This window comes from Chrysemys picta, chromosome 2 (assembly GCF_011386835.1).
Source record: "Chrysemys picta bellii isolate R12L10 chromosome 2, ASM1138683v2, whole genome shotgun sequence".
NCBI lineage: Eukaryota > Metazoa > Chordata > Testudines > Emydidae > Chrysemys > Chrysemys picta.
Genome location: NC_088792.1, coordinates 85769894 through 85782489, shown reverse-complemented (window position 1 = coordinate 85782489; position 12596 = coordinate 85769894). Strand labels below are relative to the sequence as shown.

At 40.4% G+C, this 12596-nt stretch overlaps 1 protein-coding gene across 3 annotated transcripts in view; it reads left to right on the top strand.

Moving 5' to 3' along the window:
- The window catches only part of ULK4 (unc-51 like kinase 4), a 408217-nt gene that overhangs the window by 15726 nt on the left and 379895 nt on the right, over positions 1-12596 (top strand). For all 3 annotated transcript variants that reach the window (XM_024107953.3, XM_005278594.4, XM_065587118.1), the window contains 2 exons: positions 4157-4258; positions 5029-5112. In XM_024107953.3, the coding sequence (XP_023963721.2) occupies positions 4157-4258; positions 5029-5112 (186 nt within the window). The remainder of the gene's footprint in view (positions 1-4156; positions 4259-5028; positions 5113-12596) is intronic.

Sequence of the window (12596 nt, the reverse complement as noted above, 5' to 3'; positions counted from 1 at the left end):
AAAGAGGACCAAACATCATTGTGTGGTATATTTGCCTACGTGATGTGGCTAAGGAGATATCAAATCTGTTTAAATGGGAGGACAGAAAATCAATTCTAACCCATCTGATCATGATATAAAATTATTAGGGCTGTCAAGCAATTAGACACGATTAATAGCACGATTAATCGTGTTAATAATAGAATACCATTTATTTAAATATTTTTGATGTTTTCTACATTTTCAAATATATTGATTTCAATTACAACACAGAATACAAAGTGTACAGTGCTTACTTTATATTATTTATTAGAAATGTTTGCACTGGAATGGTGGTTGAAGCATGAAGGGACATACGAATCTTTAGCACATCTGGCATGTAAATATCTTGCGATGCCAGCTACAACAGTGCCATGAGGATGCCTGTTCTCACATTCAGGTGACATTGTAAACAAGAAACGGGCAGCATTATCTCCCACAAATGTGAACACGCTTGTTTGTCTGAGTGATTGGCTGAACAAGAAATAGGACTGAGTGGACTTTTAGGCTCTAAAGTTTTACATTGTTTTGTTTTTGAATGCAGTTATTTTTGTTCATAATTCTACCTTTGTAAGTTCAACTTTCATGATAGAGATTGCACTACAGTACTTGTAATGGGGGAATTGAAAAATACTATTTCTTTTTTTACAGTGAGAATATATGTAATCAATTCCAATTGGTATTCTATTGTTTAAAAGTGCAATTAAAGCTGCGATTAATCATGATTAATTTTTTTGAGTTAATTGCATGAGTTAACTGCAATTAGTCAACAGCCCTAAAAATTATGTTAAATACTTCTCTAACTCACTGAACTCCAGTTGACAGAACCTTGGTAACGTCCCTCAGGATTCTTTTGCATATTTCATCGTTCCATGTTTTCCATACTTGGAATGAAGTAAAGATATGTCTCGCTCAGTTGGACAGCAGAGAGAACTTGCATACTGGGCTTCCCAGAGTGCAGTGAAGAAAAGGCTTTGGTGGACTGGGACTGTGCTGTCCTCCTAGCCAAGGTTAAGGCAGCATGTCTATGCTGATACTTTTAAAGTCTGTCAGGTGCCTTCAGTAGCAACACCCTATGATCTATGGTATCACATTCGATCCTACCACTAGTAGGAGGTGGAGTTGATTTAGAGTATGTGTGCTCCATTTACATCTCAGAGAACTTGGAAGTTAATTTGGGATAGGTAGTTATATAATCAAAGGGCCTCACCAGTGGGGTATGACAGGGTTAATTCAGTCACCCTTTCGTTTAACATATATATGAAGCTACTAGGAATCTCAGTTAAAAAAACAACTTGGGCTGCTAGTGCCCTCAATACGGACTTCAAACTGCTATTGGGTATCCATTTAGTAACAGTGGCTTGAAGTATATTCTTCCATTTGTTACTGGCCAGGAGACTTTCCATCCTCCCACTGGATGCTGACCTGGCAACTGTGAAACATCTCTTTTTACAATAGGCTTGACTATTGCAGTGCCTTGTACTTAGGAATCAACTCTGGTCATTAAAGAAACTTTTGCAGTTCCAGAATGCAGCAGCCTTTTCACTCAAAAAGTCTGGTTCATTCAAATGCATTATAAGTGCAGTAATTGAGATGCCACCAAGTATGAGAACAAATTTAAATTTCGGTACTTAATCTTCAAAACCCTCTATGCCAGTGGGTCTCAAACCTTTTTTACTGGCGACCCCTTTCACATAGCAAGCCTCTGAGTCTGAACCCCCCCCCCCATAAATTAAACACACTTTTTAATATATTTAACACCATTATAAATGCTGGAGGCAAGTGGTGTTTGGGAGGTTGGAGGTTGACAGCTCACAACCCCCCATGTAATAACCTCATGAACCCTGAGGGGTCCCAACCCCCAGTTTGAGAACCCCTGCTCTATGCTATGGGATTGGACTATTTCAGAGACCGCTTCTCACTCTTCACAATGCTGATCTGCCACAACCACAATACTTATTAGGAACAAGTGAACTATTGACAATAAGTTTTGTCTCCTGCTTGTGTAAATTTCACTCTTTCTTAATGAAGCTCCGTATTGCAAGAAATAAGAATGATGATGAAGCTACTGTATTCAGGAAGAAACAACAACCTCTTCAATATATCTTTATCAGAATGACTGTAATTGTGTGTGTGTGTGTGTGTGTGTGTAGTTAACAACCTATCCTCTCTTACAAACCAAAACCTAAGGATAAAAGAAACCAATATGTGCTCTTGAAGGAGGATGGAACTGAAAAAATTGTTGACTTTGTGTAACCCTTAGTGACTATGGTATAATACTGATGGATAATAAACTTTCTATTTTTATTCCTCCTATGTTGAAGTTAATTGGCAGACAGGTATGTTATATCTTTTGTATATGAAACATTATTCATGATTTATATTCAGGCATATTATAAAAAGTATTTAAGTAGACTATTCAGTATCGGATGCTTCAAAGAAAGGTGGAAAAACCGCAAAGGCAAACCACTATAAATGGTCTATATATATATATCTATATATATATATATATATATCATCCCCTCCTTCTGCCTCCACTTCTCTCTCTCTACAGGCTCTTGCTGACTTCTTCCAAGAGAAAACTGACAAAATACAATGTGACCTTCCCATCCCTCCCACAACTCTCTCCTCCTTCTCCCCATCACAGATGCAGAAGCTTCTTGTCTGTTCTCTAACCTGACCTCTTGGCTCAGTGACCCCAACCCATCTTCTGGTCTGCCTTCTCTCTCATCTCCTTCCTTACTCTTTTCTTTAACCCAGACAACTACTGCCCCATCTCCCTTCCCCCGTTTGTCTTAGTTCATTGACCATATACCTGCAATTGTTGTCCGGAGTTCCATCCTAAACCCTCTCCCATCAAGCTTCTGCTCCTTGCAGTCCACTGAAACCACTCTCGCCAAAGTTTCTAGTGATGTCTTCCTAGCTAAAGCTCAGAATCTGCACTCTGTCCTCATTGACCTGTCAGCTACCTTTGACTCCATCACCCATGTTCTCTTCTTGAAATTTTGACCTCCCTTGGCTTCCATGACTCAGTTCTCTTCTGGTTCTCCTCCAACCTCTCTTACTGCTTCTTCAGAGTGCCCTTTAGGGGATTAGCCTCATTCCCCTGCCAGTTTTCTATGCGGGCTCCACAGGGCTCATGCCTTGTCCCTTTCGCTTCTCCCTCTAAACTTGATCTCTGGTAATCTCATCTGTAAACACAAATTCAGTTACCAGTGACCATGCTGATGACTCACAGATCTGCCTCTCTTCTTCATTCTTGTCTCCATCTGTCCAAACTAAAATCTTAACCTCTGTCTCAGGCCAGGTCTACACTACCCCCCCTAATTCGAACTAAGGTACGCAACTTCAGCTACGTGAATAACGTAGCTGAAGTTCGAAGTACCTTAGTTTGAACTTACCTTGGTCCACACTCGGCAGGCAGGCTCCCCCGTCGACTCCGCGGTACTCCTCTCGCCGAGCTGGAGTACCGCAGTCGACGGCGAGCACTTCCGGGTTCGACTTATCGCGTCCAGACTAGACGCGATAAGTCGAACCCAGAAGTTCGATTTCCAGCTGCCGAACTAGCGGGTAAGTGTAGCCAAGGCCTCAGACATCTTCTTATAGATGTTTAGTCATTAGTTCAAGCCCCCTCCCCTACTTCCTTTCTCAATCACTGTGGACAATACCACAATTCTGTCCATCACTCCATCCCCTAATCTGGGCATCGTCTCTGACTTGGACCTTTCTCTAGGTACATTAAAAAATTTCAGCACAAAAAAGTAGATGTTCTTCTCAGGTTATGTGTAGTGAAATAGGAAGTGAAATAGAAATATAAACAACAAAATAGTTTCCACAATCCCACTGAAAAGGTATATCAGAATGAAGTGAGGATAGTTGTCTAATGAGAGGTAAGGTTGTGATCACAGGACTATAATTCAAATTCCTGACTTTCTATCCCAAATCTGACATTGACATTCTTTGTGCCACTGAGCAAGTACTTAGGGAAACTGAGGTTCAGCATTTATCTTTAAATGGAGATAATGCATACACCAGAGGTAAGGTGGGAGGATTGACACGGTGGCGTTTTTTAAAATTCTGAATTGTATAAATGCTGAATGGATAGTCCAAGTTGCCTTATATGTGTTTTATTTTGTAGGATCGCCTGTATACACCGCTCCAGAAGCAATAAAGGGAGCTGACTTCTCCATAGCTAGTGATCTGTGGTCATTGGGCTGTTTGCTTTACGAAATGTTTTCAGGTTGTGTTTCTATCTATCTGACATTTGTGATAATTTGGAAAAATGAGTTTTTGGTACACTATAAAGATTTCCAATTATTTAGGAACTTTGTAAAATAATCAACTGAGCTAATGTCACTAAGATCTGAGTTATAGTATAATTATAATATATGGTTTTAACTGCCTCTAGTGCTCAGAATTATAATTTGCTAAATTATAATAAAGGTTTGAGCTCCCATTCTATCATTCAAGGGTTTTATGCTCTTAAGCATTAAAACAATTTACCAAATGCATTAATTTGTTCTTTTAAACAGCTAAAGTGAATTTTACCTTTAAAATTGCACTACTTTGGCTTAGTGAAGAGTAAGGGGAAGGGGAGTGGGAAGGGAGCATCTGGGAAGGTGAAATCTCCTTCAAACTAGGTTGCAGGGTTGTAGCCCAGTCTTCCTGTGGCAACGTACACAGTATGCTAGCCTATTGGATTAACATAGATGTGGGTTTTGCTGTCCTCATTATCCACTCTACTGGCATCTGGGGCTACCATGGAGACCCATTTTGGGACACAAGACATGAAGGGGCATTCTTAATGGCTGTCCTGCCCATGTTTTGTTCTGCATTCCTTATTGCTCACTGGCTCTCACCACCAAGGGTATTTGTATTTAAACTGACATTAATTTGTTAAATTGAGTTCAGATTGACAATACTTGCTTCTTGAATGAGATTATTTAGTAACAATTATTTTGCAGTTTAATCAAGTTCGATAGAATTAAGTGAATCTACTTATACTTATAGGAAGACCTCCATTCTTCTCTGAAAGCTTTTCTGAATTAATTGAACAGATTTTATATGAAAATCCTTTGCCACCTAAACCTAAAGGTACGGTTTTTTATAGTTAAATGAGTCAAACTAGAGTAATGCTTAGAATGTAGTAGTCAGTTTTGTTTGTTATGTTTCTTATGTTGATAATATTTTGGTTTGCAAAGAATATTCTGCTTAAAATTCTTTATTGCAGAAGTGTATTTTCTCATTAAATTAAACTTTTATTAGCAGAATTATTAGAAATTTCTATCCCTAAAACTGAATATTATAACTAGACTCATTTTGGAGTTTAACTGTTCTGTTCTGTTGGATTATTGCTCACTGGGCAAATGGATACTTCATATAAAGTTAAATATTAAGAATAAAAGCAATTTTCTAGAGGGAAATATGTTGCTACATTTCATATTAAGCCATTACTTTACTAAATTGACATTATAGAATCATGTTGCAATAGTATCATGTTAGTTGAGTAGGCACTTTCTTTATAAGCCACTATTTTCAGATGGCTCTAATTTAATGAAGAATAATTCTTTTAGGTTTAAATTTCTGATACTTGTTTTTCACACCAAACAGCATTTTATTTTTAAATTGGGTTAAATTACATTGACTACATTGAGTTCTCAAAGCAAGACGAAGCAGCATTTTTTGTCAAGTTAATGAAGGAATTCAGAATTTTTTTGCTCTGATGATGCAAAAAATGGTTTAGTAAAATTTCTAAAACTTGCTATGAACTTGTTCTCAAATGCCTTTGTGTGTGAAGACGTGTGGTTTCAAAGTAAAAATACAGGGTTGAAACAGTGGACATAAATTGTAATTTAAATAACATAGCAGATGTAACTTGATCAGCAAATGGATGTAGGTGGGTACAAGTGGCAAAGCAGTGTAATTTGCACTGATTTTAGCATTCATTTAGTTTGCAAACTGAGTATACTAATCTGGTATTCTGTAGTGACTAGTTGAATCAGTGAGAGTTGTGCCTGTTAACCTGAGGTATGAAAATGATCTTGGGAAAGTGGTGAATGATGCAGACAATTTAAAGTGGATTTGGAGCTGCTTGATCTCTTGCCTGCTACACATTCCTCTTCCGTCCACTGTATGCGTATTAAACGTAGAGTTGCTAACCCTCTAAGATTGTCTTGGAGTCTCTAGGAATTCAAGATTAATCTTTAATTAAAGATTATGTCATGAAATGAAACTTCCAGGAATATGGCCAACCAAAATTGGCAACCCTAATTAAACGTGAACTGCAAATAAAATCTCCGAATTCTGTCTACTGCAGCAGTAAGTACTGAATATTTCCCTTAGCCTAAAGGCACTTATACCCAGACTCTACACAGTAAAGAACATACTTTGAAACAACACACACAACAGTATAAAAACGGACTTATCTGAGCCCTTGGGGCTCCATGCTGTAGCAAAATTTTGTACAGTTGCTGTCCTATCATTGTATGGTGCTAGAATATTGAATATGGAACTGTACTCATGAGTCACTTAGAATTTGTGTTTTAGGTCTCGTTTGATAAAATAAACATTAATTGTAAAATTAGGTGTAGTCTTTCTCAGAACAAATCATTTATTTTGAATAATTTATATACTATGGGCCATCCTGCCCTTCATCTACGTGTACAATTTTCAGTGGATTCAACGGGATTTCTGTTCATCGTAGGAGCTCAGAATATGATCCTGTATATGAATGTGTTTTTAAATTCAATACATGAAATCCCTCTGTGGTACAGGGAATTGAAACACCTGGTCCAATTATCAGATACGATCAACTCTAGATTTTGGGAAAGAATTCCTTGAAGGATGAAATTCTACCCTTGTGCACCTGTGCACAATTTTAATTGGATTCAGAGAGAGTTGTGTGTGATTTTGAGGGCAGAATTTTTCCTCTTAAGCATCCTTTAAAATGCAAAAAGGTCCTATTTAGGACTTTGGATTCATTCAGTGTTTCTGAATTTATTTTTTAAATTAATTTTAAGGCATGGTTAATTAAAAATAATTGTATATAGCATACAGTTTAGTCCTTTGTTCTATAAATAATGGGTTATTCTTCTTTGAGTAGTGTCCTATGTGTGCACTTGCATCCCCTGTGCTATTGATTGGAGACTTTTCATAGCAATGTGCGTTCGGCCTGTGCATGCATGCTAGTTTGTGACATATCCTGTGAGTTGCTACGTAGCAGTGCACAGGCAAATCGCCCTCAGTTGCTTTGCAACTGCCTCAGCCTGAGATGGAGCTCTGGCAGTTGTCCCTGTTGAGATTACTTCAGCTGTGTCCCAGTTTTTACTCTAGTGCTTCACTTATAGTAGGTCTTAGTATTAGTGTAATTACCGGTAGTTAGTAAGCAGTAGTAGCTTTAGCTTCTTAGTTTAAAAAAAATTATAAGAAGAAAAACTTCTCATATATTAAATAGATAGATGTTAGTGAGTAGGTAAGGTAGTTCTTGTTCACAGGGAGGTTATACCTGGTTCTCCTAGTTTCAAATGTCTGTCGTGCCAGGAGGCAATCTTGGTAAGTGATGGGTACTCCCAGTGCATCGTTTGTCTCAGGGAATCGCACATTCCCAGAAGGGTAACTTCTGTCTGACATTGAAATCTAGAGCCAGAAAAAAAAGGGAGATCAAACTTCATCTCCTCATTACAGTGAGCTCGCTGCATCCATCTTCTGACCCAGGCCAAGGGACCCCTCCTGTACACCAGTCTGCAAGCAAGTCTGCTGCCTCCACTATTTCTAAGCCATGCTCCTCGAGGGCATCTAAGAGGAAGACCTCTCATAAGTCTTCCAAAGATCATGCCCTGAGTTCACCAGGTAGGAAATCGACCTCAAAAAAGACGAGGTTGTTGGAGTCTTCAACCAGGTCAGCATGTTCTGCTCTCCAGTCTGGTACCTTTGAGGCTGCTGGTTCCTCAGGTACCCAGGGCATTGTTAGCCGAAAGATGGCAAAACCTCGGGTGTGGAGGGATCGTTGGGACCATCGGCAGACCAAGGTGGCAAGAATAGCTCTTCCTCTGCTTCCTTGTTATCAAAGAAGCCTGCTTGGGTTCCTACTGCATTTCTCTTGTATCAGACAAGATTCACAGTACCTCTCTGCAAACCACGGACTCGGTACCAACAGCATGCTTGTTACCTCAGGAGTTTTGTTTTTCCCCAAGACCTGGCTGAGGTGCCCAATTCTTTGTTGCTCAGAGATAGGCAGCCTTCATCTGCTGACCTCACTAGGTGACCTGATCCTCAAGAAGAAACCTTTGAGGAGCAGGAAGATGGAATTGATGAAGGAGGTCTCTCTTCTGACCAACATCTCTTCTTCATCTCCGAATGAAGCAGTTATGCCTTGTCCTCCATCCTTGGAGAATGATTTTAAGCAGTTTCAGGATCTGGTCAAGAAAATTGCTGACTCCTTGCAGATCCCTCTTGAGGTTAAAGAACCATAAGCTGCTTGACATCTTTCAGACAGTCTCATTTGCCCGCGTAGCCTTGCCCATCAACGTGGCCCTTCTGGACACACCTCATCTACTATTTCACCTACATGCAAGAGCGCAGATAAGAAATATTACTTTCTAGCAAAACACTTGAGGTTTTTATTTTCTCATTGCTCTCCTAATTCTTTGTGGTCGATACAGTTAACAAATGGGGAAGGCAGCACCACACTAAATCTATGCTTATGACAAAGATCAGAAGCATTTAGACCTACTTGGTAGAAAATCTTATTAATTAGCCTCCTTACAATTTAGAATTGCCAAGTACTAGACATTAATGGTGAAATATCATATAAATTGCACCAAGCTGCAATCTTCTGTTGACTGCTTACTGGCAATGTGTAGAGAGCAATTCCAGGCAATTTATTGTGGACGGACAGCTGCCTTCCAGAACTTAACTACAAGCCTTACTCTGTGCTGCTGATACTGCTACCCATTCAATCTCTACGGTGGTAATTGTGAGAGGGACTTCTGGCTCCAGATTTCCAAAAGAAGTCCAGAATACAGTGGAAGACTTCCCTTTCAGTGGGTCTAAAGTGTTTGCAGATAGTATAGATGAATCTCTGAGCAGGTTAAAGGACTCCAGGGTTAGTTTGCGTTCTCTTATAGGCAGGTGTATAGAGAAGGTTTACAAGACACAGACGGCTCAGAGATCCCATCCTGTGCAATTCCCAACCTCCTAGAGGTTGTATGAATCACATCAAAAGAGACTAAAATTCCAGAGACGGAAACCATCCACCTCTCAGCCTTTGACCTTGTACCCTTCCAGCTCCAAGCAGCAATTTTGATGGGCTGATTGAGGTCTTGAATGACCATCCTCATCCTTACCAGCTGCACCAATTCAGCTGTCTTCCTCCCTTCAGTGACCACCTTTTACCACTTCAGGCAGGTTTCAGAGTCTATCTCCACAAACAAATGGGTTTTGGAGGTCATCTTCCCAGAGTACTCCACCCACTTTACGACCCTTCCACCAATCAACCCTCCTGTCCAATGCCCCTTTAGGGACTCCTCTCATGAGAGCTTGCTTCGTGTAGAAATGGACTCTCTTCTATACTTGGATGCTATAGAACCAGTTCTCATGCAGCACAGAGGAAAGGGATTTTATTTAAGGTACTTCCTGGTACCAAAAAAAGAATGGCAGTTAGAGACCCATCCTAGATTTGAGGTTACTCAACACTTATGTGAAAGCACCAAAATTCAAAATGGTGACATTTGCAGGTGATAATTCTGTCACTAGATCAAAGGAATTGTTTCTCAGCCCTTGACTTTCTGGATGCATATTTCCACATTGCGATCCACCCATCTCACAAATGATTCCTATGTGTTACTATTGGCCAGGACAACTTTCAGTACAGGATGCTCCTTTTTGGCCTGTCATTTGCCCCGAGGGTCTTTCTGAAGGTCATGTCAGTAGTAGTGGCTCAGCTCTGCAGGAAAGGTATTTTAGTGGCCTCTTACCTGGATGATTGGCTGCTGAAGGGTCACTTCATGGGTAACTTTTGAAGCCATAGATCTCTTCCTCAAATTGGGCCTACAATTGAACATTCAAAAATTCACTCTGACCCATATACAAAACTTGGAATTCATAGGAGCTCATCTCCATTTAGTAACAGCAAGAGCCAAAGCACTGCACAGATTTGTGGCCCTTTCTGACATAGCAATACAATTCAGCACAGACCCCAAATCTTTGTTTTATATCAACTGGCAGGGAGGAGCAAGATCCCCCTCCCTCTGTGCAGAGGCTGTCAAGCTTTGTAATCTGTGCATATGCAATCAAGTCGTTGTCTTCCAGGGGTTCAGAATGTGATCACAGACACATTTAACAGGCACTTCTTCTAAGATTACGAGTGGGAAAATACATTTCAGCATGTTCTACCACATATTCTGGCAATGGGGCACGCCCCAGATAGACTTGTTTGCCACAGTGATAAACAAGAAATGTGCCCAGTTTTGCTCTAAAGGCAGGCTCGATCACCAATCCCTGGGGTTGCCTTTCACCTTCATTGGTCATCTGATCACCTCTATGCATTCCCACTGACTCCTCTAATTGCCAAAGTTCTACTGAAAATAAAAGAAGACAAAGCCAGAGTCATCCTAATATTTCTGAGCTGGCCCTGACACACATGGTTTCCTTACATAAAACTGCTGGCTGTTTGCTCACTGATCACTCTGCAGGCCAGTCTTCATCTCCTCTTCCAGGAAGGCAGAAAGATCCTACATCCCAACCTCAAAGTTCTTAATCTCAAAGCATGGTTGATTAATGGTTCATGGGATTAGAGACAACCTGCTTTGAGGAGGTAAGAATAATAGTATTACACACCAGAAAACGATCTTCTACCCATACTCTTAAAAATGGACAAGACTTGTCTATTGGTGTGACCTCAGATGTATTCCACTGACAACCTCATTGCTGCCAAATAGACTGTGTCCTAACTCTAAAAAGTTTAGGGCTATCGCTGAGCTCCATTGGAGTCCATTTGGCAGCCATCATGGCTTTATATTCTCCAGCAGAGCGTTATTCCCACCCTTTATTCCTTCCTATTTTGCTCACCCAACGACAGTGAGGTTCCTAAGGGGGCTCGGAAATCTCTTTCTGTCAGTTAAGCATCATACTCCAGTTTGGGAACTCAATCTAGTTCTTAAATGCCTTACAAGACCACCATTTAAACTGATGGCTACCTGCTTGCTTCTCCATTTATCAGTGAAAATGGCATTCCTGATAGCCATCATGTCAGCATGACAGGTTGGGGAAATTAGAGCCTGTATGGCATGCCCTCCTTTCACAGTATTTTTTAAGGATAAGGTCAAATTTCTGCCTAACATTGTTGTGAGAAACCTGGATTTGATATAATCTGCAGTCATCTTGTGCACTTAGCCTCTCCCTTCCCTCCCCCTCCCTGGCAGCTAGAATCGAGGACACCATAAAGTCAGGAGAAAAATCTGGCCTTGCTTAGGCAGACAAAAAGCTTCAAGCTGCAGTTTTACTGACTGGGATATATAAAGTGAAAAGGAAAGATTCGGTGGTGGTGGTGGGGTGTGTGGAAAACTGACCTTGATTCTGGTTATCTGTTCATAAGATGTTTTTCTTTTTTTTCCTGAAGCAGTTTTGATGATGTGGATAATAATGAATTGTTGTTGGCTGTTGCGATGGGAATAACTCAGAACAGCCTATGTGCTTTGTCCGGAGAAAATCTATAGAGTTAGTTAGAAAGCATGCTTCGGAGCAGTCTGGGGAAACTTTTCTTTAGGCAAGGAGCTGACACCTAAACTTCCCAGCAGCTGGATGGAAGGAGGGCCCCCAGCCTGGTTGCTAATCATTCGAACCCATCTCAATCTATATAAATGTTTGGGGTGTTCTGAACCTACTGCTAGTGTGTGTGTGTGTGTGTGTGTGTGTGTGTGTGTGTGTGTGTGTGTGTGTGCATGAGACCTAATAAAAGAGTAGTTTTATGTAAAAGCACTCTTGTTTCTACCAATCATTTATCAGACAGAGGAAGGAACTGTGTCCCCAATGATTTATTCCTGACATGTTCTGGAGAGAAACAGTTAAATTACCTCTGCTTTGGGTTCTGAAAACTGTGGGTAACAGTCTCCTCTGAATTCCATATTAATCAACCTATTCACCTGCCAGTCTTCCACCCTAAACCTCACCTAGATAAACAAGAGGCATTGTTGCACACCCTTGATGTCAAGAGAGCCCTGGCTTTCTGTCAGGATAGAACTCTAAACCCTTCAGAAAGACCCCAAATTGTTTGTCTTACTCGCAGATAGCTCAATGGATCTGCAATCTCTAATCAAAGACTTTCCAAGTGGATATCTGACTGAATTAATTGCTACAAATCGCATAATATTCAAACACCTTCGGACATACGAACTCACTGTATGAAATTCATTTCCACTTGTATGGCATTTCTCAAAAAGGTGTCCATTACTGAAATATGTAAAGCTGCTACTTGGGCTTCTATACATACGTTCGCTGAACACTGTGCAATAACTTGTGACTCTACAGCGGAGTCAAACACAGTATCAGGAGTACTTTCTTCCATACTGGACTCGACTCCA